Source organism: Lepisosteus oculatus, chromosome 17 (genome assembly GCF_040954835.1).
Source record: "Lepisosteus oculatus isolate fLepOcu1 chromosome 17, fLepOcu1.hap2, whole genome shotgun sequence".
NCBI classification, from domain to species: Eukaryota; Metazoa; Chordata; class Actinopteri; order Semionotiformes; family Lepisosteidae; genus Lepisosteus; species Lepisosteus oculatus.
In genome coordinates, this window is record NC_090712.1 from 11,616,520 (window position 1) to 11,643,424 (window position 26,905).

General features: G+C 39.7%; 1 protein-coding gene across 5 annotated transcripts in view; it reads left to right on the forward strand.

Annotated features, from left to right (window-relative positions):
• The first annotated feature begins 1,080 nt into the window (after nt 1-1,080).
• map3k4 (mitogen-activated protein kinase kinase kinase 4) overlaps nt 1,081-26,905 on the forward strand; it is a 33,283-nt gene continuing 7,458 nt past the window's right edge. For 2 of the 5 annotated variants that reach the window (XM_015362929.2, XM_015362928.2), the window contains exons 1-17: nt 1,081-1,299; nt 11,998-12,182; nt 13,740-15,136; nt 15,954-16,211; nt 17,329-17,481; nt 17,929-18,086; nt 18,719-18,835; nt 19,474-19,573; nt 20,025-20,108; nt 21,152-21,418; nt 23,318-23,467; nt 23,856-24,017; nt 24,380-24,513; nt 24,610-24,688; nt 24,842-24,920; nt 25,122-25,215; nt 26,607-26,723. In XM_015362929.2, the coding sequence (XP_015218415.2) occupies nt 1,268-1,299; nt 11,998-12,182; nt 13,740-15,136; nt 15,954-16,211; nt 17,329-17,481; nt 17,929-18,086; nt 18,719-18,835; nt 19,474-19,573; nt 20,025-20,108; nt 21,152-21,418; nt 23,318-23,467; nt 23,856-24,017; nt 24,380-24,513; nt 24,610-24,688; nt 24,842-24,920; nt 25,122-25,215; nt 26,607-26,723 (3,566 nt within the window). In that variant the 5' untranslated portion in view covers nt 1,081-1,267. Of the gene's footprint in view, nt 1,300-1,463; nt 1,600-11,997; nt 12,183-13,739; nt 15,137-15,953; nt 16,212-17,328; nt 17,482-17,928; nt 18,087-18,718; nt 18,836-19,473; nt 19,574-20,024; nt 20,109-21,151; nt 21,419-23,317; nt 23,468-23,855; nt 24,018-24,379; nt 24,514-24,609; nt 24,689-24,841; nt 24,921-25,121; nt 25,216-26,606; nt 26,724-26,905 lie in introns of those variants that run through there. The other 3 variants (XM_006638767.3, XM_015362930.2, XM_015362931.2) reach the window with 2 other exon arrangements.

Sequence of the window (26,905 nt, forward strand, 5' to 3'; positions counted from 1 at the left end):
TGAACTGATCAAATGAACACAGAAGGCAGGGCAGTGTAACTTGTAGAAATGCATGCACATATCACTTATCAGCGGTAATGCTTTCAATTTCCTGTCTAATGGCACAGCCCCATTTATTCATTTAGAGGATCACAATGAGGAGGAAATTGTTACTGTGCCATTCTCTCTGAGATTTTTTTTGTGTTCTTGCCAAAGCAAAATGATCCATATTAAGGTCTAGTTGTATCAATATAATACACAGCTGGGCAATCTCTTTCAGGTTATTTTATGAAAAAAATTAACTTGAGAGTAAAGCAATGCTATGGTTAGGTTAATTGAACTCATAATAGATAGGAGTACAAACATCACAGAAGGGATTTACTTTTGTGAGAATGTAGAAGTGTCTTAAGGAGCAATTAATAGATTCTTCAAACTTTTATATTATTAGGGTCTTTAAAAACTACCATCAAAACTTTTTGAACATTCAAATTACATTTAAGTTTAATCAAAATCCTTTAAAATGCAACTTATTACTTTAGCATCTTTTGCATTTGTCTATAGCTGTTCAGCCACTACCATCTAAGCACTTCACACACAGAAGATTACTCAATTCCCAGTTTAAAACATCACAAAATGGGGATATTAACAAAAACAATAATTTAAGAACAAAATATTAAAAGTAGACCGAGTTGGTCTGGCCTTACTGACATGATTCATTTAACAACTGTAATTTCAATTGAAAATTGAATTCATTTTTTGGTCCATTTTCTTTTAAGCCAATATATGCTTTAAAAGAATAATACATAATTTAACCTAATGTTAAAGTTGTTGAAAACATTTGGTACAATAAATATATGTACCATGTATATATGCATAATGTGTATTAAAAATTACAGTAGAAACATCGTATTCTCCCATGCGAAGCGTATTTCCTGGCCTTGTGCACCGGCAGCTTGATGAGCTGCTCTCTGCGGTTTATTAGTGCACGGTAGTAATTGCTGGGTCAGGGTATAATTAAAGCCTATCACACTAGCTCAGGAGTCGTCACGGTGGCTCTCTGATGTACTGCACGGGTTGCCGTAGAGATGAACTGCCTAGCTCCTTCAGTGATTGCTAGCAAGATGGCCGCTAAGCACAGAGAGAGGTGCCTGGGCTCTGCAGGGGGATAGAGACATTAGTGGGCTAGCGCCGATTTGGTGACTCTTGCGAAAAGTGCAAAACCCAGAAGTCTTCGCCCAGCCATGGCGGCTGTCATGCACATATAGAAAAATCCCACCCTCGCCCCAATATGGAGCCGGCAGCGTCGGGCGAGCGCAGCAGGTAAGCAAATCGCAGAAACTGGTGTGGTTTGAAAAAAAATGAACTACACAGCCGGGACCCGGCCCTTGCCACATTGTGATCTTACAGTGAAAACCAAAGGCATTGTTGGATTTGCGCTTGCGCAGCAGCTTCGAATTGCCTTCCTGTCAAAAAGTGATCAGCTTGCAGCTGCATCCTCAAGTGGTATAGTGTATTGAAGTTGAAAAGTTTTTGAAGAAAAATCTACATATATCTGCACGGGATTCCTGGTTCAGACAGAATATCGAGTAACATCATAAAAATGCTCACCGTCTAGAAAAGGTAATTACTTCATTCTAAGGCAGAATGCACGACAACACCGGAGGGACTTGTGTTGCAACACTTGCTTATTGTCTGCAGGATTTTCGAATGCACATTCCCAGTTGAAAACTTTTAAAATTAGATTGCATTGTAAAATGGGGACACAATGTAGGTGCACTTTCATCTTCTCTTTGAAGATTTGAATGCATTCTGTAGGTGAGTATCATTACCTTACTGAACGGTGATTTTAAAGATTTTCTTTCTGAGATGGTTCCTGTGAAATGTGCATATAACCAGGATTATCGGCTCAAAATGTACAGTATCATTATTGTAGTAACTCTGAGGGACAACTGATGTGAGACTAACGCAATCTGCTTTACTGGATCTCTGTTCAGCTTTGCTCAAATTCCATTTTGCTATAACCGGAATGCGCTCAGTATGGAGATCTTTTCTTAAGACTTATCTGCAATTGGGAACAGTCTTGGCACAGGTAGCATATTCTCTACAAATCCTGTTGCAGATTGTGGTGCTCAGTTGTATGAATGCTCTTGTGAAAAAGCAATACCAGTGCATCAAAATAATGCACGTACATCGGACAAGATGTTCAGGATTGTCTGGGGACAGTCGTTCATCCAGTAATGGTGTGTAATTTAGCATATCGAGTGTTTTTAAAGCAGCCTTTAGCTTTCGACAGTCCATGTCCTTTTGGATGCTTAGAAGCGGATTTAGAAAAAGGGCAAGACGGTCGTTACTTTCTTTCAAATGTAAAAAAAAAATGCATTTGATGTGATTGTAGAGTTTGGGGTCAGTTTTATGTCCCTGCGTGCATTTAAAAAACGTGCGATTGTTTTCTTTGATTTATGAGGATGCATACCGTCTACGTCATTGTGCAGGTTCCCAATGTGCTTTTTTGCCTGCTTCTCTTGTTTGCAATACAGGGAGACTATTGCTTAAGCAATAGTCATATTAATGAGTGTTTTTCCTGTTTTGCAAATTGTGTGCGCCAGTTTCCTACTTCACTGTAAGATTCGTAATTCCAGGAAACAAGTGTCAAAGAAAGATGACTAGGAAAAATGCAGATCCAGTTGCTGGAAGGACTAGATTACAATTCATGCATGAAAGTTTTATTTTCATTTTTGATTCTTGCTGCTTGGTTGTGGGTGTGATAATGGTCACGTTCTGCTTCTGATTCTTTGTTTCCATATTGACTTTGGTTTTGATATTTTGTAAATTAGTCTTTGAGAGAACTTGCTTGTGTATGTTGATGTAGTAGTTTCTTGTATTCATTTGCTCCTGTTTTACAAATACACCTGTACTTTGCAGTCCGTTTTACCTTTACTTTGCGTCAAGATTCCAGATTTTTATTTTTTGGATGTTAAACTTATTAATGTACACCAATATGTTGAGTGTGAATCCCATATTTCCCCATAGTTTCTATACAAGGGTTGATCAGAAATTAACATCACCTTTTTTAATTACAAAAATGTATTTGGTGCCTGAATTGTAGAGGGTATGATCATTTGGAATACTTCAGAATTCTGCACCAAGAAACAGGAAATTCAAGTCTTCGAGTACCAAAAGTTTCTTTTTCCATGACGCTTATTATTATTATTATTATTATTAATATTTTTAAATTGTAGGTCATTACTTTCTGTGCATTTTTCTTATTGTTTAAACTTCAGTAGGAGTGAAAAACAAAACAATAATTGTGCTGTAAAGTAATAGAAACAAATGTATTTTCTGTAAAAGAGTTATAATACTCAGCTGCTTGTCACAGGGGGAGCAAATTGTAAGTGGAAAGAGAGTAAAAACAGGGTTGTGTCAGCTTGCAGTCCTTGGTTGGTGATGCAGTGTGGAGGGATGCTGTCTGATTCATTGCATTGTTTGTATCATTCAAGGTCAGGAGGACCAACACCCTGTCGCACTGGGTCGAGGACTGAGGGTGTTAGAGGGGATGGTGGTGGGTAGAGGGTCCTGTGGAATTGTACTCCACATCTGTGGAAAGAAGCCAGAAAATCCATTTTATGGGTAGAACTCGTGGGCTTTGTCTAGATCACCAGCCAGGCTTTACATATGAAAGGCAGCAGGGGCAGCTTGTTTGTGTTGTTAATTTCTTGGCATTGTTAATCGTAATCTTTTCTAAACATCACGGCATGCCTTTTAGGCGTTACACTAGTGTTTTACCACACCAACAAGGACCTGCAGTTTTGTGTAGTGATATGACGGTAACCCTTTCTAACGGATGAAAGTGTCTATAGGTTTGAGGAATGCCTTTTGCCACACTTATTTGAACCCTTTGCCTGAGGACGTTTCACCTTTTCTTTTAGATAGATAGATAAGACTTTATTGATCCCAAAGGGAAATTGAGGAAATTGAAGTTTTTCGTTTTTGCATTTGTAAAAAGAAATTGTTATTGCCTGCAAGGCGCTAGTTGTACTGAGCTTTGAGCTATTGCACTATTAGTTTCAGACGTCCCTATAGTCCAGAGCGCTCTGGTCTTGCACTCTAGGCATGGGTGCCCTGCAGGGTCCAAGTGCGGTTCTTAACGGCACCTTTCTTTGCAGATTGTCCAGATAGCCATTTATAAACAACCAGCTTCTGAACTGGTCCATTTAAAACATGAATAAACTGGCTTAGATTATTAAGAGCTACAAACCTGCAAACACGCTACAGGACTAGGGTTAGAAACCTCTTCCGTAGACCTAGAGGCCGAGACCAGAACCAAATTACTTCCACTCCACTTAATGACTTCCTTGATTTCATTATGACTCAATTGTTTTTTAATTGTGTTGAGTGTACATGAGTTTGACTTTCCTATTAAATATGCAGGACATTGGCTCTCAAAACCAGGAGTGAGGATATCACTGTTGTAGATCCAGGACTGGGGTTACTCCCTAATGGCTTATGCTGTGTATTGCTGTGGCTGGTGCCATTTCTTCAACTGCGTTTAATGTGAATGTTATTTTTGCATATGACCTTCAGCCCACACTTGATTTTCATAGTACTAAGGTATGAAGGATGGGTGGTGTTTAAAGTGCACTTTGTCTTGTATTGTTACGACCCTATTAAAGACTGAAATTAAGCAGTTGGAAAATGGATGAATAGATGTTATGTTGCAGCAGTTAATACTTTAATGACCCTCATCCTTGACTTAAATTTTGGATTTCTATTTTTAAGTCTATTTTGGTTTTCTTCTTAGTTGTGTAAATGTTAGGTAACCATTAATAGAAATGTTTTTAAGCTTTAAAGCCAGGAAATTAATTAATTATTCCAGAATTAAACATACCAAAGCATGCATTATATATTCTAGTGCACAGCAGCTCTGCAACTTACATTTTTGCCAATCTGGCTACAAAGATTACAATTATAAACATCTGCTGATACAGCAGTTACTGACTGTTTTAAATTCAAGAGATGTTTCCTGCAAAATTTGATTTCTAGCCTCTTTTTGCTGTAAACCTAAACCCAAGAGCTTCTGCTCTATTCCGCTCCTAATTAGCAGTTAGACAGGTGTTTGCTATGGAATAGTACAGTGTTTGATTCTGAGTAGCTAGTCATGGTTTTTTGAGAATCACAGTGATTAATTCAACATATTTGTAAGAACTCCACATTCACCTTTCCATTGCTAGAAAACCATAGCTTTGTCATAGCAATTGTTAGTCCTAAAATTGCTTTATAGCTGAATTTCCGACTTTGATAACCTTCAACACAAACCTTGTTTTTCTCTTTTCCCACTCAGGCTTCTGGTTTAAATTGCTTTCCAGTTCCATGTGTCTGAAACCCCCCAACCCGATGCTGTTCTAAGAAATGATGCACTCGGCATCTCTCACTCTCTGAGTAAGCAGGCATATTTCTGAACCCACAGTCAGAAATAGCAGGCATTTTGTTTATACCAGCCAATTGGTTCAGTATGAAATGCATTGCGTCCAAGTGTTACCTTCCTATCTTTTCTGGGCATCTGTTATTAACCAGTTCCATGTGTAATACATTTGCATTTTGTACCTTATCTTTAAGTCAACAACACTGTTTTAATTTACTTTAATTGAGCAAAGTGCAAAGTCAAAGCTTGCTATATTAATGAAGATTTCCCCTTTGCTTGTTCTGTGTGTCACATCCTGATAAGAGTGAATTTGTTGTCAGTGTTCCAATTAGGAATGCTGCTGTTTTTCTTTTTTCTTGCTCTGTTTTAGTGGAGCATTTTACTTGCACCGCTGTCCGTGTTGCCGCTACAACAGGTTAAGATCAGTTGGCTTTATTGGGGTCATTGTTTTTACTGGCTCAGAGGTGAAGCTGGCCTGGGGTTACTTAGGTTCGAAAGTGGAAGTCCAGAGTTACAAGTAGGACTTACTGAAAGTAACTGCTATTGAAAGAATTGTGTGTGCATTCCAAGAGTACTTTTGGCTTCAAGTCTGTAGCGTCAAGGCTGTGCTGTTTCTTTGCTGGGTGGGGTCATTGTGTGTGTTGTCACTGAATTATTTTCACTGACTCAGGCCCTGGTTTGAGATTGTTGTGCAGTGTGTGTTATTTGGAGGATTTTCTTGGAGAGATTTAATTAGGTAGCTGAAATTTGCTTTGTCACTGGAAGCAAGGTGGTGATTTGATCAGCTTACGCTGGACTAACCATCAGCATCAGAAATGCTAATTATAAAAACGTCTAGTATTACGTAACCTGACCCTTGGCGAGGTCTTAGGTGCTTTTACAAAGAGTGACTTTGCGAAAATACTGAAGTACACAACAGGTATCAACAGAGCGGCCAGAGCTTTAAAGGTTCCTGAAAACATTATCTGCAACGCTCCACATTTTGGGATTAGTTTCTACAATACAATTTTTTAAAAAAATCTACCCACTTGAGCTTGATTTGTAGATTTCAGGCCTATCAGATTTGTCTGTTATTTTTAAAATTGGAATATTATTAAATTCCTGTAATACACTGGAAGCTTTATGACGTATTCATTTCATGCGTGGTTAGGGATGTATAGCTCCCAGCATGGTTTGATGCAACCATAAGGCATACTGTTTTCTGTAGAAAGTCCCATGGGTGTTGAGAGCTGATAGTGACTGCAGGGTCCAGTTCTTGCGCCATTAGTTGTTTATGTGCAGCCTGACTGACTCTAGAGCTTCATCAGATTCTTCTATTTGCGTTGTGTATTCTGAGAGTGTGCTAGAGTGACGCTGAAGTGATTAACTCTTTAAAACCGAAGGACTGCTCACACGAATCTGTTCTGATAAACTGTCACTTTGTGCCAATGAAATGAAAGAAATGGATTTGCTTTGGTGAGAGCGGAAAGGAATTCTTCACACATGTGCTCATGTTGTCAAGTTTTTATTTGTTAGTACTAATCAACTGCCAGACTGTTTTAAATTAAATAAGTAAGTGTGTTACCGGAATAGCCTGGCACCAAAGAAAAGAAAACCAGCACCTCAATCTCAGCTGAGCAAAAGTTTTAACATCTCCTACAGCAAACTGAATTTAGAGAAGTTCATGTTATGCTTTCTGGAAAGGAAAAGGATACAAATATAAGAATGTGTCAGTAACTGTTTAAAATAACTTTATAGGCTTTGTTTTGGCTGTAATGCTTTTGCATTCTGTTATAAAAGCGAAGAGTTATGGAATGATAAATGTTTTGACAAATGTAAAAGTGTTATTACTTTTTCTTGTTATACATAATGGAGACACTGTGAAGACAATTTGTTAGGCTTATATAACTTTTTAGTTAATGTTAATATAATGTATGCCAAATATCTTTGTTAACATGAATTAGACTTAAATGTATTAGATTATGTACTCCATGGACCCCATATTCAAAACACTTTGGTGCTCACATTCTCATTTCTTCCTATGGGATTCGAATGTGTGTTTTGCAGTTATTAATTTTAGTTAAGGTGGGTAGCTGCGTCAGCACGCGCAGGCTACAAAGGAACAAGTAATAGGTTTATTCCATGCTAAAAAGAGAATGAAAACGCAATGTTTCAGCTGTGGTGCCTTCTTTGGGTGTAAGGCTCCCATCCCTTACATCTGAAGAAAGCTCCACAGCCGAAACATTGGTTTCTTTCTTCTTTTTTCAGCTTAGAATAAACCTATTACTATTACGAAATATTAGTTATTTCTCAGTGAGGCATAGAGGAACCACAGTAAGAAGTAAGAGCATTTTTACAGGTCCCCTTTTAACAGTTTTGCTGCGTTTGTGAAGTTTTTTTTTCTTTTTTTTTACACATCCCTCCCTTCCCTTTTTAACAATTGCTTTTCATTTTTGGCTTTTGGGAGTGCTAGGTCACGAACCAGCTGTGAATTGCTTTCCAAGAGAGAGGTTTGCTCACAAGTAGCCCTATAAACCCACTTGCTACGTCATGACAACTGATGAACTCCAGAGTGAACAGTAAAACAGCAGTGAGGTTCTGGAGCTCAATACTTATGTGCTTGATCACATTTGTGGATGTTTTTCCTCATATGAAGAAAACATCAGTCTTCTGATTCTGAGTTACAACAGTCCCAAATGTCTGTATTTTGATATGTGCTAATATAGAGTGAAAACCAACTTTTTCCCCAAAGATATCTGTACTATCTTTATTTGACGATTTATCAGGCATAGATAGAACCAGGAGTTTCTCAAGAGCAACAGATAATGTACTTTAAAACCTTTCTTAAATGTATTTTTTAAATTGAAATGCTAAAACAAAGATAGTTTGTTTCCTGTTTATTAGATGTATGATGTCTTTCATTTCACTAAAAGTTTTTATACATTATTGCATGGAGCTGCCTTTTGTTTTTAACAAGTAATTTAGCTCTTATTGACTAACTTCTTTTTGTTCTTTTCTCATCAAAACATTGCACAGAGAGCATAACTGGGTTTTGATCTTCTTATTTTCAAACACACTCCACAGCCTTTTGTCACTTAGCAATTCAGCAAACAGCTGGTGTTGTGATGTAATGTTTTTTTTCATCATTCCAAACTGATGTGGTAACCTGTGTTTCCTCAGTAATCTCCATTTAAATATGCAAAAGCAGAGCTCTCACCTCATCAAAACGTAAAAATAAAATCACAAACATATTTGTTTTGTTCTAAGGAAATTGCAGTTATTAATTTTGTGGAATTGTGAATTAAATGTCCAGTGGCAAATCCACACTGTGCACATAATGTAAAGAGAGTCATGACATGTGAACTACAGTAGCATTGTGTTTAGGCACGAACAAAGTTTGTCCTTGAGATCAACAAGATGTATTATTCTCTTTCAACATTGCAGCTGAACATGCTAGACCATGTACAGTAGCTTCCAACAACGTTGGAGTTCTCCTGCAGTGCTCCTTAGGACTGCATTTCTTAGGTGTGGTCTGGTTATTTAATTCTGAGCACTTTTGCTTTTCTGGTTTGGTTTTTCTTTGGAGTGAGGCAGATTGTGTGAAAGCCCTGACGCCTCATGCAGAGATTAGACCATTTCCATCAAAGGCAACGCAGGCTGGGAATTTGTTGCAATCAGTTAATTACTGAGCACAGACCATGCATGGCAAGGCACAGCGCCACATGAAATGGATATCGGAGCCCCACGAGCAGTCATCAGCCTCCATTGTTAGATAGGTCAGGCCCTCGAACTCTAATCCTATTAAAAGGTCTTTAGATGTGCTAGAAGACAAAGATCTGCAAGTGTAATCTTATGCTTTCTTTCCCATTATTTCTTTCTGCTAAGGTGGTTTAAGGAAGCAGACTAAATGAAAGCAGTCTCGAGAGCCTGAGAAAAAACAGCTAAGGTTTAGTTGCAGATTAAACAGTGCAATTGGTGTTAAATCACATTCCAAAAATGTGCTACACTTCAATTTGCAATTGGAGGACCTATAGTTTTTTAAAAATAAATTACTTCTTTAAGTTTAGTGGAATATTCAGAAGCACAATGATTTGCTTCACTTTTCCGTTCAGTTTGTCATTTGCACAAGTGCAATGAAATGCTTATTTGCATGTATACTCCAATACGAAGACATTAAGGAAACACCAAAAGCATCAACACAGAACAGCAGCAACAATAAGTTAAATAAGATACAATAAAAAAAAACATCAGTGTGAGCCAGTGGTAGGGGTAGGGGCTTTTATCCAGCATAAAACAGCATAAATATGAAGTGATATAAACCTGGGAGTAAACAATCCTGCAGCTGTCAGTGAAGGTGCATTCTTTGTTATACGAAAGAAGCATTTAATTGCACTTGTGCATATGACAAACTGCACTGATACACCGGCAGTATTGAATGTAATGTGCTCCTCAGTTGTTGACAGACTGTAAAATTGAGAAGTGCTTTGATCTAATACAGTGCTCATTGACACCATTCGCTGCTTTTTTGGCATGATACCAGTGCAGCTGCTTTGAATGTCTTCTGACACTAGATGCCGTCAGGGCATGGTGGAGGTCTGTGCATAAAGCAGTGTCTTAAGATGAATGATGTTCCTCTCGGCAGGCTGTATTGAGGAGATAAGCACTTGTGCCATTGCCCTCTGACCTATGACTTCTGCTTAGATGATCCTTTATAAAGGGGCTATCCCCAGGGTGCAGGGACCATAGACCTGTCTTAGAATCTGCATTTTGGCATTTTAAGCACATTTCTTTCACAGTTGAATATTTAATTCCTGGTCTGTCATTGTGTGTGTCCTTCTTTTGGTTGTGAATTGATAGTTGCAACAGTAAATAATGGATAATTGCTAAAAGACCTGCTGTAGTGTTCTCATCAGGACTTTTTAAGTGTTCTTAGCAGTAGTCTATAGCTTACACTTATCCTAGAAGCTATTCTGTTTTTTGCACTACAATGAATTTTTAAAAACAGAATTCAGGAAAGGCCTTTATAAAATAGCCTTTTTGGTTAAACAGTTTTGCATGCTGCCAATCACAGGCTGATTTCCTCTGTTTGGGAGAGAATTGTGAATATTATGAGTTGTAAACTACAGACACCATCATTATGTCTTGCTGTGTTTTAACCAGAAGTTGTCTGAGGAGCCAGTGCTGTTTCTCTGTTTGTTTTGATTGTAGTTGACCAAGTCACCTTGGTTGCCCTTATGGGTTAAGAAGCAACTTATTGTTTGAGCTGGAACTCTCATGTGCTGATGGCCTTGTACAGTTATGAGTCCATTAGGCTTGTGAATATGTGGGCCTTGAGTGCATTAACGTTTTTGTCTCCTTTTTGACTTACAAACAATCTTCTGGTATGCAGAAAAAATGTGTAAAACGTATTCTAGTATCAACATAGAACACAAAAAAATTAAGTGTCCCTGTAGACGCAATGTGAGTAATCCCAACAATTTCTAACAAAGTCTATAAGTTCTTATAGTACTATTGACTTTGTGACTGGCTTTATGGAATTCATCGTGATATTTAAAATGCTAATCTTTGGAGAATATGTAATCATTTTACAGGTTCAAGGATGGCTTGTGCTCAATAACTTGTTCTGTTCTAAAGTACTGTGCAATACTAGTGTAGATTATAATACCCAAGTCTCTTTAGGACCTAGCAAAAACACAGTGTGCAATTTATGGGTCAAAAGTCTTGTTTTGCTATTCAAATATTAGAAGCAGATGACTGACAGTTGTTGGTATACAAGTGAATGTGAAACTGCTGGGTTTTGTTAAAGATCAAAGCTTTAAATGTAGTGAAGACTTATTAGTAAATGGGACATTCCAAAATACTTGCCCTTCTTGTCATTCTGATTAAATTTTGTAAAACAGTTCAGTTTTGGAGAAAATGGTAACTAAAGATTCACCTGAGTGCCTTCCCATTCAGAAGGTTAAGAACATTAAAGCTTGGGTTGAATTGAACTATTTGCGAAACAGATAAAGCAGTCTTAACTTCAGTCATAATTATCATGTGCTTTTGTGCCGTTTTAAAGCTTTCAACTCCAATTCAACTCCAATTCGTCAAAATGTTTTATAAGTGAATTTCAAGCACGTTTTAAAACAAGTGTTCGAATTTGAAGTAAGGTTTAAAGGCTGTATTGTTTCTTACATTCAAGCCGCTATTCATGTATCTTGGAAAAAATTCTGTGAAGTCAACCAGGATAAACTTCAAAAATGTAACTCCGTCAATAACTTCCCTTCTGTTTCAGTCATACTCCCTGGTTTGTGATTCATTATTGTGGCCATGATATCAACAGGATTATTTCAGATTGATTTAAAAATCATTCTAAAAATCCAAAATCTTTTGTGGTTTTCTTTTTTTAAACCTAGATATTGGGGGAATCTTTTTTTCTCTTATCTTATGCTTTATTTCTCCAGATCGGACATTGAATGATCTGGATTTCCAACTTCTTTGTTTCTTTTGACGATACAATTTTAAAGCAGAATGCCTGAGATCAGGGTTGGCTCAAACATTGGCATCCTGGCTCCACCTTGAGCCGGTTACGTGAGCTATTCTGAAGGTCCAGTGGACTCTCCCTGTTTGTTCTGCAGTCTGGACAGCCCTCTGGAGGATGCCATCTGTGGGAGCTTGGATGCTGAAGACTTCTTCGACGAGCCCTCTGAGGACGCAGCTTACAGCACCTCCCCGCCATGCACTCCGCGGCAGATGAAACGGATGTCTGGCAAACACCAGAGGAACAGCCTGGGCAAGGCCACCACCCGAGCCGCTAACAGAGGTAGGCCTGGTTACCTTGGCGATGCTGCACGATGCACCAGCAGCACAGAACGCTGGTGGCGAGTGGTCAATGTGCAGCGCTTCATTTAAAATCGTTTTAACTTTTCAAACATGTGTCTGCAGGACATGTAGTTAAAACAGTCAGCAAGTTTTTCTTTTTAATTTCCTGTCTTTACCTGCACCTAAAATTTTCTTGAATTGCGGTTAAGAAAATGGTCAGTTGCAGTCAACCTTAATATCCCCTTTTCTCCTGCAGAATGTAGATGATACACTGTGCTATCCAGAAAGAAGGCTTATTTACCTTTGAAACACAATATGTAAAACTTGTTTCTGCTGTTTGAGTATCTCTAAATTATCATCAGATTATGTTCACATAGAGAGTAGATGCCTAGGTATTGGTTTTTGTGTGGCGAGAGAGACTACTTTCAGCGAAAGTGTTATGGCCTTGGTGAAAGAAGGCCTAGATGGACAATGGCTCTGTCCCTCTCTGATGCAGTGCTAGAGAAAATGCAAATTAATTTAACAGTGAAATTTACAGACCTCCATATACCCATTAAAGAAATGGCTTCATAAACCGACCATGCAGTGCAGCAAGTAATATGTCGAGAAAACTCTATTAGTCCTGTAACAGTTTTCTGGTGAGTAAAAAAGAAACCGGGTGAAGGGTTAGAATTTACAATGCTCTTTTGTTAAATATCTCCTCTCAACGGAACCTTGTATACAGTGGTTTATAAGAGGTTCAGATTGCCAGACCCGAATTATTGTAGAAGACTTGGCTCTTACCTGGCATTTACTTTCAGCTTTTTAAATAAAAATAAAAGGTGAGCAATTGAACAGCATGGTTCCCTAATAGCTGGGTGCATTGTTTCCTGAGTCATGCATGGAGTGCAGTGTTGCACAAGCACAAGCCTGTGTTTTCATACTGCACTCTCAGGGTTTTCTGCTTGTCACAGCAGACCACTCTTCTTTACTGTTTCTTACTGTTCCTTACTGGGGTCAACTATAATTTAGTTGTCAGTATACTATAATTAGGCATAGCTGAAGTCTTTACTCCATTTTTGTTCTAAGTTTTAAATACAACATTCGGTACAGACTTTACATTAAAATAAATGCCTGATATTTTTTTAAAGTTTAGGAAAATAGAAAGGGAATAGTTTCTATTTTTACTTTTCATCAAAGAAATTAATTTTAAATGTATCTTTTGGGATAGAAAGGGTGTCTACAACCAAGTCCCTTGTAGAATAACGTTCTTAGTTAATATTCTCAGGAATGAAAATGGGGTGGAGTTTGCAGGAGCTGCTTCATACATGTGCAGTCGTAACTTTACTTCTGTGCTGTCATCTGACACACTGAAAAAAGTACCTATATATGAAAGTATGGATGGCAGTAAAAATATGAAATTCCTAAATGTTTATCTCTTGGCCTTCAGTCCAGTATTTCTTTAGTCTAGTTATGATTTTGTGTTCTACTCACTGATACTTATTTTCAACTCCTGTGATGATGTTACCAATGCTTGCATCATACACCTTTTGATTTTGTTGTTCTTTCTTAACTGTAGAGAAGATCATCACATCAACTCAGACCCCGCATAAAGAAAACAGCAAACCTTGTGAAATCCCAGAGGAGCACATTTACAAACAGGGGAAGAAGCACAGAGCCAACCTGCGGTCGACCGAACGAGACAACAAGAAGACCTTTGAAGGCTCTTTCATGTTGGACTCGGTGACTGGGTCTCTGTCCAGAACCCCACTCCCGAATATGGACCCCCGAAAGCCCTACCTCAGCCTGGGCTGCGGCAGTGCAAAGCTGCCCGTCCCCGTGCCTGTGCCCCTGGCCAGGACAGCCCGCCAGACTTCCCGCACTGACTGCCCTGCGGACAGGCTCAAATTCTTTGAGACGTTGCGGCTGCTGCTCAAGCTGACCTCCATCTCCTCCAAGAAAAAGGAGAGGGAGCAGAGGGGTTTGGAGAACACGTCCTTCATGGGCCAGAACAACGAGGTGATCTGGCTGGAGCTGCAGGCCTGGCATGCGCGGAGAAGCATCACCGATCAGGACCTGTTCCTGTATACTGCGCGCCAGGCCATACCGGACATCATCAATGAAGTCTTGCACTTTAAAGTCGACTACAGGAGCCTCTGTAGCCCAGCAACTGCAGGGTGCACAGTGGATGGAACGCATGAGGAGGAAGGCAAAGAGCAGGAGAAGAAGGATGACCTTCAGGCTTTCCACTGTAATAGCATTTCTGGAATGAATGCCATGGGGCACTCAGACTGTCAGGAGCACCTGCAGCAGCAGAGACTGTCTTTCGAACAGGTGAAGAGAGTGATGGAGCTGCTGGAGTCAGTGGAAGCACTTTACCCATCGCTGCAGACCCTTCAGAGGGACTATGAAAAATATGCAGCCAAGGACTTCCAGGGCAGAGTGCAGGCACTCTGTCTGTGGCTTAACATCACCAAGGACCTGAACCAGAAGCTGAGGGTCATGGGTACTGTGTTGGGTATCCGCAACCTATCGGATATGGGCTGGCCTGTGTTCGAGATCCCGTCGCCCCGCAGTTCAAAAGGGAATGAAGATGAGGAGGATGAGGAGAATGACTCAACTGCCACATACACGGCGGACAGCGAGGGGGAGGAGCTGCTGGATGAGGGCGAGAGTGGGGAGATCAACTTTAACAACCACCATGACCAGGACGAACACCCAGCCAAGTTACCCTGTGTGACACCCATGCTTGACAGACTTCTGTCAGAGGATGAGCTCCTGATCGGAGGATCTCTGGACCCTACGTATGATGGGGGAGGCGGCAGACATTGTCCCACCTCCATCTACAGGCCCTTCGTGGACAAAGCACTGAAGCAGATGGGCCTTAGGAAGCTCATTCTAAGGCTGCATAAGCTGATGGACAGATCTTTGCAGCGGGCTCGTTCAGCACTAATGAGTGATAACCAACCTCAGGAGGTGAGAGGATCTAATTATAATGTTTCTAGGAATTTTGAATAGTGAAGGGTATTGATTTTTTTGCTTTAAGCTGATTGAACATTCCAAACAGAGTCTTAAGATTTAAACGGTGTGTTCTTGAAAGGATTTTTAAAAATGCTTTGTTAAAATATAATCTAGTATTCTTAATTTGTCAGTATCTTCGGATGACAGATTAAGACAAAAACTTGACAGCCTTTATTGCTGGGAGTGTCCATTTGACCAAATCATTGTAGAAGGTTTAGCAAGAGACAGAGCACAGTGAAGGCAACCCCCTGACCTAAGGAAAAAAAAAAGCTTAACGCATAATTACAGATGTTTTAAAATAGATGGAAAAAGTAATTTCTGTAGCTTTGTAATTTCTGAGTGTTTCTCTTCCACAAATAGGCATCTCGCCCATGCATTAGAGATAATTACAGCTTTCAGAGCCAGGGACACTGTGTTTTAGTTCGTGACAGGGCTGCACGCTGGTGGGGGGGAGATTTTAAAATAGACTCCTCCTGGTCAGTGCCAGTGAGTGCTGTAGCCTAAATTGTCTTTTATTGCTTGTAACCTTGCTGTATTTGATTAACAAAATTAATGCACATTCTTTGAGGTTGGTTGTTAGTATAAATGAATCCTTACATGATAAAAATATTCTCTTAAAATATTTCTCAGTTTAGTGCAAAGTGGATAAAACCTTCGAAAACTGGGTTATTTGCAAGACCCGGAGTTTCAGAATTGCCGAATATATAAAAATCTATACACATGAGGAACATTCTTTGGATGCGTGCAGTACAGTTGAATTTCCACCCCGCAGTTCTCCGAGTTTCCGGACCCGATGCTCTACAGTGACTACCTGCCTGAGCTCTCTCGACATCTGAACCCTGGCTCGCCCAGCTGTGAGGAGAGCGACTGCCGTGTGTCGTGGGAGGAGCTGGTGGCCATGAACCTGCCCTCCTTTCAGCCTGCCTTCCTGGTCTTATGTCGAGTGCTGCTGAACGTCATCCACGAGTGCCTGAAGCTGCGCCTGGAGCAGAGGCCAGCTGGAGAGCCCTCACTGCTCAGCATCAAACAGGTGGCTTCTGTCTTCCTGCCTGTACTGCTCTCTGCCAGGCCGGATTCCTACATTTCATAAGGGAGGCCTTTAGTTTTTGCAGATTTGTCCTTTTTTCCAACCATGCTTCAAACTAAATAAAAACTATTGCAGTCTAAAACAAGTATTTGGTAAACACAAAGGTTTGTTCCATGCTGAAAGGAAAAGCGCAAAATATTCCAGCTGTGGAGCCTTCTTTAGATGTTGCCTGTAGCCTGAAGCAGGCTCCGCAGCTGAAATGCTGTGTTTCTTTTCTTTTCGGCATTTCTTGTAGGCTGCAAGGTTCCCTTGCAGCCTACGCATGCTGGCGCAGCTACCCACTCAAACTTCTGGACCAAGTATTGTACGCTTTCCACATATCTTATACATAGAACACTTTAGGTAATAGATTTATTTCACTGCTTGGGTCAAACACGGTTCCCTGTCGCAAGAACTTTTTGCAGTGCTAAGCCAGCTCTGCCGTGACAGATTTTCAGATGCGTGCTGCTGTTGTTGCTCTTTCAAAACAGCCTTTGTATATTTCCTCTTTTCTTTTATTGAGATGTCTTACTTTTCAGTGTTGTGGTAAACCACCAAGGGAATGCTCTTTGCTGGAACATCTTGAGATGGGGTCAGTGTCATAAAGAGAATGTATTGTAGTGGCACAAACAATGTTGTGCAACAGGGAAAGGAAATAGGTCTACAATTAAAAAAATGATACGTGAATAAGTTATAGCAAGCTGTATTTAAAAAGGCATTTTAGTAAGGCATCAGATTTTATTGGATGTGTGCATACAGTGCCCTGATATAATGAGAGTCTTTGACATATAGTACACTGCAACACCATAACAAGCAGAAAATAGAGACACAAGGGCTTACTTGTCTGGGACTTTTGCATTAGGAATGATCCGAGATAGAATCTCAAGCTGATATTTGTACCAAGCAATGTACAGAGACACAGAAATGTTTCAAGAAGACTGAACAGTCTCAGGTTTTGTTAGTTGGACTATTTGGCAGCTTGTGTTTATAATATTCAGTAATGGAGTCCCTGTTGAGACCCTGCTGAAATGTGGTTTGTTTTAGCAGTGTCTGACTCGGTTTTGTCTTTTCTGTGTTTCAGCTGGTGCGCGAGTGTAAGGAGGTTTTGAAAGGGGGCTTGCTGATGAAGCAGTACTATCAGTTCATGCTGCGTGGCCTGGTCCAGGACCTCCAGGAATTGCAGAAGAATGCCAACATAGATGAATTTGAGGAGGATCTACATAAAATGTTAATGGTATGTGTTGGGTTTGGTACACCTTGGAGAAATGGATGTTGGTGAAGGTACTGGCCCTCTGTCTCTATTTGAGTTAACTTCAGCTTCCTTCAATGTAGTATCTACCATTTCTGTTCTCACAAAGAGTCAGATGTCATTACTTAAGTAGCTGCTAGGAATCACATTTAGATTTTACTTTTTCTCAACTGCTTCCTAAAGATTTCCTACTGTACATTAGAGAATCTCTTCTTTTTCTCCTTTCATTCTGTGATGCCTAGCAACCCTGTATCAAGAACATATATTTGAATACTCGTACTCTTGTATAGTCATTCATAAAAATCAAGTGAATTGTTGTAATTTTGCACCCTGTAGCCTACATTCTTTGGCTGCAAGAAAAGCCTTTAAAGTCACTTGAAGTGAAACCCATCTTTAAAGTCACTCAGTTTCTCTCTTTTCTGTTGTGCTCAGGTGTATTTTGATTACATGCGTAGCTGGATCCAAATGTTACAGCAGTTGCCACAAGCCTCTCACAGCCTGAAGAACCTGCTGGAGGAAGAGTGGGACTTCACCAAGGTTATCACGCCATACATCCGAGGAGGAGAGGCCCAGTCTGGCAAGCTCTTCTGGTCTGAGACTTCAGTCTTAATCTTATGTTTTTCTTTAGTAAGGTAGCATGAAGACAGCTTTAGTTTCTTCCTTTTTTCTTGGCTTATATTTAATGACAGACTTGTTTTTAGTACAATTAAAATTTGTATTTTTTTTTGTGAAGTATCTTCAAATAGGAGTCAGTCCTCAGGGTAGCTAGAGGTATTTCAGACATGAGTGTTGTGTGTGACGTATACATAGCTCTCACTTATACAGTCATCTTTAACTGGCATGGTCTAGATATTCAGAAATACCAGATACAGTAGTTGCATCAAAGTGTTTTTAATACACTTGTTTTTAGAGTTCTGAATGCGTTTACCGCATAAAATATATTATAAATAAATCATGGAATGCTTAAAAACAAACAGACTACATGCACATCTTTGAGCTACAGTACTGCAGAAACACTGCTGTACAGTACACATTAGTGCAGCTTTTGTTTAATGCAAAGTGTAATAAAGTTCAGCACAGAATCTTTTTAAAGGAGAAATATTTACAAGCAATAATTTATGAATGACTTTCACTGAATTGGTCTGTGACTGTGGGGAAACTGTTGGAAGCCAGTTGCTGAATTATTGATGTACTGTAGTGAAATTCCCTCTCTGTCTTACAGTGACATTGCTGGCATGCTGCTGAAGTCCACTGGTGACTTTTTGGATGCAGGCCTTCAGAAGAGCAGGGATGAATTCTGGGAAAGTGCAGATGACAGCACTGCTTCTGATGAGATTAGGTATGCCTAGTGTGTGTGTCTCTGTTACTGTTGGGACAGATGTGGTAGATTGATCAGGACAAGGACAAAGAAGGACAACTGCTTATCTTTTCTGTTACCCAATTCCATTTGAACTCGAGGGAAAAGGGAAAACAGATCTATTACTAGGGGAAGAAATTTCTGTGAATCCACAGTTAAATGGATTAGCCTTCCTGAAGGCAGACTAGATTTTTATGGGGAAGATGCACAATCTTTGAGGAAAAAGATCTTTATTAATATGCTGTATGCATTTACCCTCTCCCTGTGATTTCCCATTTTGTTGAATTCCATGTGATAAACATACACTTTTAACAAGACTATTTGTAATCATAACTCCAAAGCTCATACAGAACAACTTTGAGTGAATGTGGTTAAATATCAAAACAAAAAAAAGAAATCAAGCACTAATAAAAGTTCATTGCATAAATATTCAGCACCCTTAATCAAATACTTTTGTGGAAGCATATTTGACAGCAGTTGACGTGACCAGGGTTTCATCATATTAATCAACTTACATAAACAATTCAGAAACTGTGCTGCATATTCCCTGTGTGTAGGTGACAGGAGTTCTGTTTTATAGTTTAGTGAACATTCCTGTGGTTCCATCATTTTCCCAACAGGCGCTCTGTCATTGAGACCAGCCGATCACTGAAGGAGCTGTTTCACGAAGCCAGGGAGAGGGCCTCAAAAGCTCTTGGATTTGCCAAAATGCTTCGCAAGGTGAAAACAAATGCCTCCTAACATTTGTATTTTATCTTCGTTATACTGTGGGTTTCCTTTATCTCCGCAGTTGAACTTTACCTGCGTTTTATAGTACTGCCTTAACTACCCAAAGCTGATTTTACCAAAAGAAAGACTGCTGTTAATAAGATTCATGTGGATTTGTTTTTATTTTCCTGTGCTGTGCTTTGAAGTTTCATGAAATTGGATCTTTGGGATTCTTGCTGAACTGATCTAATGTTTTTTTTTCCCCTGTTATCATCTTCAGTGACGTGTTTGCATGCGACAGGACTGTGTCTTTTGACTTTAACCTGTAGAGAATTTAGCAGCTCGATTCTTTCAGTGAACACTGGGAGCTGGGTAAAGGATTGAGCTTTTTTTTGTCTTTTACATCCACAGAGCTTTTCCATCTTAATGGAGTTTTCCCTTTTTGTGTTTTTACATGCTCCAGGACTTAGAGATTGCAGCTGCTTTTGTCATCTCTGCTGGTGTGCCAGGTCTCCTTTGTAATCTTAAGGAAAAACAGTATGTCAAAGTAAGTGTTGTAGTATGGTAAAATGAAATAATAACAAGAAATTAATACTTTTTGATATATTTAATAACACCATTGATGCATAGGTGGCCAGCAAGGTATTTTTATTAGGTTTAAGACATTGTTTCAGTATCAGTTCAGAACTGCTGTGTTTTCTGACTTCTAAGTTCTTAATCACCAGCAAATTTAATTTCTATTTTAGGTATGTTTTTGTTTCAGCTCTTAAAAACCTGTATGGGGTTTTGAAAATTGATATTTATCCTGTACTCTTTTACTCTTGAATTCCTGAGGTCCAGAACTCCTCTTATGCAGGTGTGTGAGCTGAAACTTAACCAGTTGGACTTAAGAAAAAAGAAAGAAAAACACTCATTGTGAGAATGTTGCGTACATTGTCATTCTCACCGGTGTCCTAAGTTCATCACCTAAAAGTTAATAATAATAATTGCTTACACTTATATAGCGCTTTTCTGGACACTCCACTCAAAGCGCTTTACAGGTATTGGGGACTCCCCTCCACCACCACCAATGTGCAGCATCCACCTGGATGATGCGACGGCAGCCATAGTGCGCCAGAATGCTCACCACACACCAGCTCTCAGTGGGGAGGAGAGCAGAATAATGTAGTCAGTTCATAGAAGGGGATTATTAGGAGGCCATGATTGGTTGATCACCTAAGAGCATTTTGTTCAGTAATGTGGGAGCAGTTTCTAACTGATTGGGGAAAAGTGAAGAGAACTGGCATAAGCATTTTCATGCTGAGTTGTCTGGAAAAAATATACCTTAGCTTAGTACTTTTAAAAACAAGGGCTCGGTGCAGAAAAAGGTCCAAACAAACATGCGTGTCAGTTACGTGCATCACTCGGCACTGGTGATAGAACCCAGGTGGAATGAAAACCCAGCAGACACAGTGGTCTATCAGGTTGAGACAGTGGTTTTGGATCTTACTGGACTGGTCTGTTTACTGTGAATTAGCAGTCAGCAGAGTAGGGCAGTTTGTGTGTTGCTGCAGTGTCTCAGCAGGTGTCCCCATGTCTCCTTGTGCGCAGGTTGAGATCCCGGGCTTGGAGGACCTCCAGGTGTTCGTGCCAGCCAGCCTAAGTGCTCAGAGAGCCATCATCCTGCAGTTGCTCAATGCTGCTGCTGGCAAGGATTGCTCTAAGGAATCTGATGACATTTTGGATGAGTCTTACCTGCTGATGACCAAGCAGAAGGCTGGCGATGTGGAGAACGAGGCTGGCCGGAGCCTGTGGGAGGGCACTGTGCTGAAACTGGTTCCTCAGGTGGAGACAGTGGACACCTTGAGATCCATGCAGGTATGGCCCACTTTGAGAGGAGTGTCTGCAGATGTGGAGCTATGGATGAGAGGTCTGTGTGTACTGTTGTTGAGCAGATCCAACTCTGAGTGGACCTGGAATCATGTAGTGAGGGGAAGGGTGGCACAGTAGGGCAGTGGATAGCATTACTGCCTCGCAGTGCTGGGGCCCTGGGTTTCAGTTCTAATCCTGGGGTGCTATTTGTCTAGAGTATGCATACTCTTCCACTCTTTGTGTGGGTGTCCTCTACGTGCTCCTGTTTGCTCCCACAGTTTAAAAAAACATACTAATGGGTTAACTGGCTTCTATGAAAACTGGCATCAGGCATCACATCCAGGGTCTACCCTGCCTTGCGCCTATTGCTTTCCTCAGATATACTCTGGCTTTAGACATTTAGACAAATGTCTAAAGGCTTACATTACTAGTCCTGACCTTTAGGATTATCTCCGGTATTTACTATAATTGTCCCATGAAACAGATTTTAAAAAGAAGCTGCTTTTTAGACCTGTGGTGATTAATTTGACTGTATTCATTTGGGTTTTAAGATGTGATATTTATTGCTGCTGTTAGGTAAGATTTAGATCTTCAGTGTCTTTTTTTTTTGTCTGAATTACTTTTGATATACACAGTACCTTATTAAAAGAAACTTCAGGTTTAAAAAACAAGAGGAGGCCATTCTGCCTGTCTAGCTCATTTGCACATTACACAATACTGCCCTCAAATCCTATTGATCTGAGATTCTAATCCAGCTGTTTCTTAAAATAACTTGGCCAGGTAGTGTTTCACAACCTTCTGTGCAAAAAAAGAGTAGTTTTTTGATTAAATGCACTTTCATGAGGTTTCCACTTGTGGCCTCTGGTTCATGTTTAACTTGTTTTTGAAAAAGTCCACTGTAATAACTTTGTCGGTGCCTTTGGGAGTTTTGAACACTTAAATCAGGTGAAAAATCACTTTCTTCAGCACTAAAAAGCTTTTTTTTTTGGCTTCTCAGTGTGAATATTCCTTTAAACACACGGATGTATTTAGTCAGTTTTCTCTGGACTGATTTAAGAGTAGCAGTATCTTTTGAAAAATGTCCAACATTGTGCACAGTACGGTAAATCAGATCTTGCTAGTGCATTGAACAAATTTAAGATATCAACCCTTGATTTAAGTTCAGTGCTTTGAACTGCAAGGAAAAAAAGCCTTTTCTATTGCTTTCCTGAACTGTTTATGCAACTTAACATAAGCACCTAAGTCTTCTTTGTGACTAGCTTCATCAAGATCAGTATTTTTCAATTTATATATGTAGTTTACATTTTTTTACCAGCATTTAACACTTTACATTTGACAGTAATCTTGTCCAGTCTTGGATATACTTTGCTGCTTTTTATGGTGTATCATCTTACTTTATCATCTGCAAACCTGTCTAATTTACTAACCATACCACAATTTAGGTCACTTATATACTGTAAATTAGAGAGAGCAGTGGTCCAAATAGAGATCCCTGTTGTACTCTGTTCAGTACAAAATACTAATTTGAGCATTTACTCCTTACTCTACACTGTCTTCTATTCATTAACCAGTTCCCAGTTCAAACAGACATTATGTTGAATGCTTAATACTGTAATTTGTTTTGCTTTATGATGAACTGTATCAAAAGTCTTTTCAAAAGCTAAATAAAGATTACCATAGCACCATACCTCTATATGTGTTCATTACTGTGGTTGCTTGTTTAAAGAAATCGGAAAATTTTATAAAAACGTGCCTTTTCTAAGTACATGTTGACAGTTCCTTAGGATCCTAAGGATTTCTTCCTTGCGATGCACCTGGTTGAAGGGTAAAATTGTAATGTACATAGCCCTTGCTGTGTAGAGGTACTACAATGACTTGTCTTGATTTCTGAATGTGTTTTTCCAGGTGGGCAACCTGCTACTGATCGTTATGCACTCAGCCCACCTGGTTGCCCAGAGGAAGGCTTTCCAGCATTCCATGGAGGACTTGATCTCCCTGAGCAGAGAGCAGACCTCCAGCCAGCCTGTCATTGCCAAAGCTCTGGAACAGCTGAAGGTAATGAGTTTTATGTGAAATGGCAAGATAAGTACGCCATAATCAAGGACGGTGATTGAAATCGGCTAGATCAGGTAGATCACCTTCACAATTGGAAAAAAGTGCAGTGCAGCACTACAGCACATTGCAGCTCGCATGACTACATCTGAAGGCATGCATTTCTATCGGAAAATGCACCACTATTAGGCATTGTTTTCATGTACTGCATGTTATTTTTTATTTTAATTGATTTTACTTGCAGGATTTTATGTACCTCTCAGCAAAATGATGTATTTAATTACCAAACCAGAATTTTCAAGGCTGCCCAGAATGCTTTAATCAGCAGTACATAGCTCTTTTGGTCATCATTTGATGTAGTTAGGACTGATGTGTGCACTTTCCCTTGAAGAACGAGGCTCTGCAGCTGTGCATCAAGATAAACAATGCCATAGACCGGGTAGAGCACATGTTCACATCAGAGTTTGAGGCGGAGGTTGAGGAATCGGAGTCAGCCACATTGCAGCAGTACTACAGAGAGGCCATGATTCAGAGCTACAACTTCGCCTTTGAGGTAAGAGCCCCTCCAAACACTCTAGCTGGGACCAGAGAGCCAGTACACTGTGCTCGTGATCATTAGCTGTAGATCAGATGTCATTTGAGAACTGCAGGCAGAGGGTTAAAATATTTACATGAGTATTAAAATTAAAACTCTACTTGAATGGGAGCTTTTACAATGCACCTTAGTTGTATGGCAATTTCTTACTGTCCTTAACTAATTACTCAGAAGGTTCATGAAGTCTCCGTAATAGGTTAGAGAAATCTACAAAGTAAAAAAAAATGTTGGGATTTTTTTTCCTTGGCGCTCTTAACATTTTACTGTAGTCTGAACCCGTGTTTACCTGTGGTTATTCTGCTTTGCACACTCTATCCCAGTACCATAAGGAAGTGGTGCGACTAATGTCTGGGGAATTCCGGCAGAGGATTGGGGAGAAATACATCACCTTTGCAAGGAAATGGATGAACTATGTTTTAACAAAATGTGAAAGTGGAAGGGGCACGCGACCCAGGTAATGCAAGTTTATGGCAGTAGCTGAGTAATGAGAGAAACCTTCAGCATCATTTTCTGGTACTTTTTACAAGAGCATGTCATAATCTCATTTTAGATGGGCGACACAAGGCTTTGATTTCCTTCAAGCTATTGAGCCTGGTTTTATTTCTGCACTGCCTGAAGATGACTTTCTGGTAAGTATGTGTGTTTTAATGTGAAGAAGTGTAAAAACATAAAGAAGGTAAAAAAAATGTTTGCTTATATTAAACTCTAATCTTACCTGTCTAGGCTTGTGATACTACTGTATATCAGAGCAATTGTGTTTTTTTCTCTTTTCTGGAAATAAGAGTTTACAGGCGCTGATGAACGAGTGCATTGGTCATGTGATTGGCAAACCACACAGTCCTGTCACCGGCCTGTATTTTGGTAAGAAGCTCTCAGCACACTATTCAGATTTTGAGACCTATAATTCACCGGATTTTAGCACAGTTTAGATGGGAATATTTCTGTGTTCATGGTATGCTGTATATTTTTCCACAAATTAAGTTAACAGAATTCAGTGCAGCAGTTAGCATTTAAGGATTGTTAATTTTTCCAAAATGGAGAGTTTCGTGTTTTCTTTTGCAGGCACTCGGAACAACCCTCGTCCTGTGAAGGTGCCCCGTTGCCATAGTGATCCCCCAAACCCCAACCTGTTTATCCCCAATCCAGAGGCCTTCAGGTAGGCCTCTAGTTCATATTAAAAACGTATTGTTTGTGTCCTGTTTTAACATCATGTATCTTTCAAAGTGCAACTGCATAAGGAAATATTTTTTATTATCGTTTTATGTTTATTCCTGGTAGCTGACAGACTGCTATCCTGGCATGAGTATGGCAAATTAAATCATTGCACACAGGACACTGATTTTAAGGTTGTAAGGTTTTCTTTTAAAATTTTCCAGCTCCCTTTAACTACAGTTTATACCTGAAGGAGTTGTAAGTAGGATTAAAAAAAAACTTAATTCATGTTACAGTATATACATGAAGAGAAGGATTTGGTTATCCGTTTTATTCATAGTTAAATACTATGAACAGTTTGGATCTGACATTTAAAATTATATGGTTTAACTAATATCCTTGTTTTCATAATCTTTATTAAATAACAAAATCCAGTAAGCAAATTAGGAGGATAAAAAAACATTAGCAGTAAACATTAGTCTGAGAACACACTTGCATGTCTGACTTCTGTTAAACTGTAGCTTTCAAAGGATAAGTGCTTAATGCAAACCATTTTTGAAATGACAGACCAGCCAAAAAGGTATTTAAGTGTAAATTTCTTCTCTTGAAAGTACATTCCTACACCCGATCCAAAGCTTTCTCATATTTAGAGACAATGCAGAGTGAAAAAGACTACTACACCATAATGTGGCTATCTTTTAAGTACTGTCTTTGTTTCTTTGCACTCCACAAGCGTCTTAAGATGAACTTGATGTGCCAGATGACCTTGGTTGTGACTTTGTAAACGTGTTGCCTCCAGGGGTTTTATGTAATCGCCAAGACCCCTTGAATTTCTTGTTTTTTTCTTTCTTTTTTGCATGGTGTTGTAACTCCTCTAACCTACCATCCAAAGATGACAAGCTAGATTGAAGAAATAGAGGTTAACTGTGTGTGTGCTTTGTATGCATGAGCACCTTTCTGAAGTGCCTATGGTAGCGTTTCTCATAACCTTGAGCAAGATGTTACTGTGAACAGCTGCTAAATACAATTCAATGCTGTAAGAAATGAACATTGAGTAAGTGGCATTAAACAACAGTTTAAGTTCTTAAACAGAAGGCTTTTGTAATGGAAAGTTTTAGGTATGTTTAAGAAAGTGATGTTCTAAGGAAACTATTTGAAGAATGTTTAGTCCAAAAGAGTATTTTGAAATATTACCTCAATAGCAAAAAACAGATGTGTGAAATGAAGAGAAAAAAAATTAAAGAGCTTTCAGCTGACATGTTTTTAGTTAAGCAGAAGACCTACATGGATTCTCTTCAGAACAGTTTCCTTGTTCCCCAGTTCTCCGTGTTGTGGTACCGTGAGTCCCTGGTCCCAGAGAGAGGCAGTTTTCCTCAGTGTGCTTTTTCGTCACAGCTCTCGGAGTCTCCCCTGTGACCTGCGGAGCCAGCTGTGCCCTACACCCCCCCGCCCTGCCCCAGGCCCCGGGGAGCCCTGCCACCCCAAACCTGGCAGCAGCTCTAATGAAATCAGGTAGTCTGGACTCTGCCTTTCCTCAGAGACTGGCGCAGTCTGCCGATCCACTCCATTTCCCACTGGCTGCTTGCCAATATTTTTTTGTTTTCTTGTGTATTTGTATTATTACAGCTTTGACATGGCATGCCACCATATTCTAAAGCACGTTTAAAACATGCAGACATATCGCGGGGGGAAGC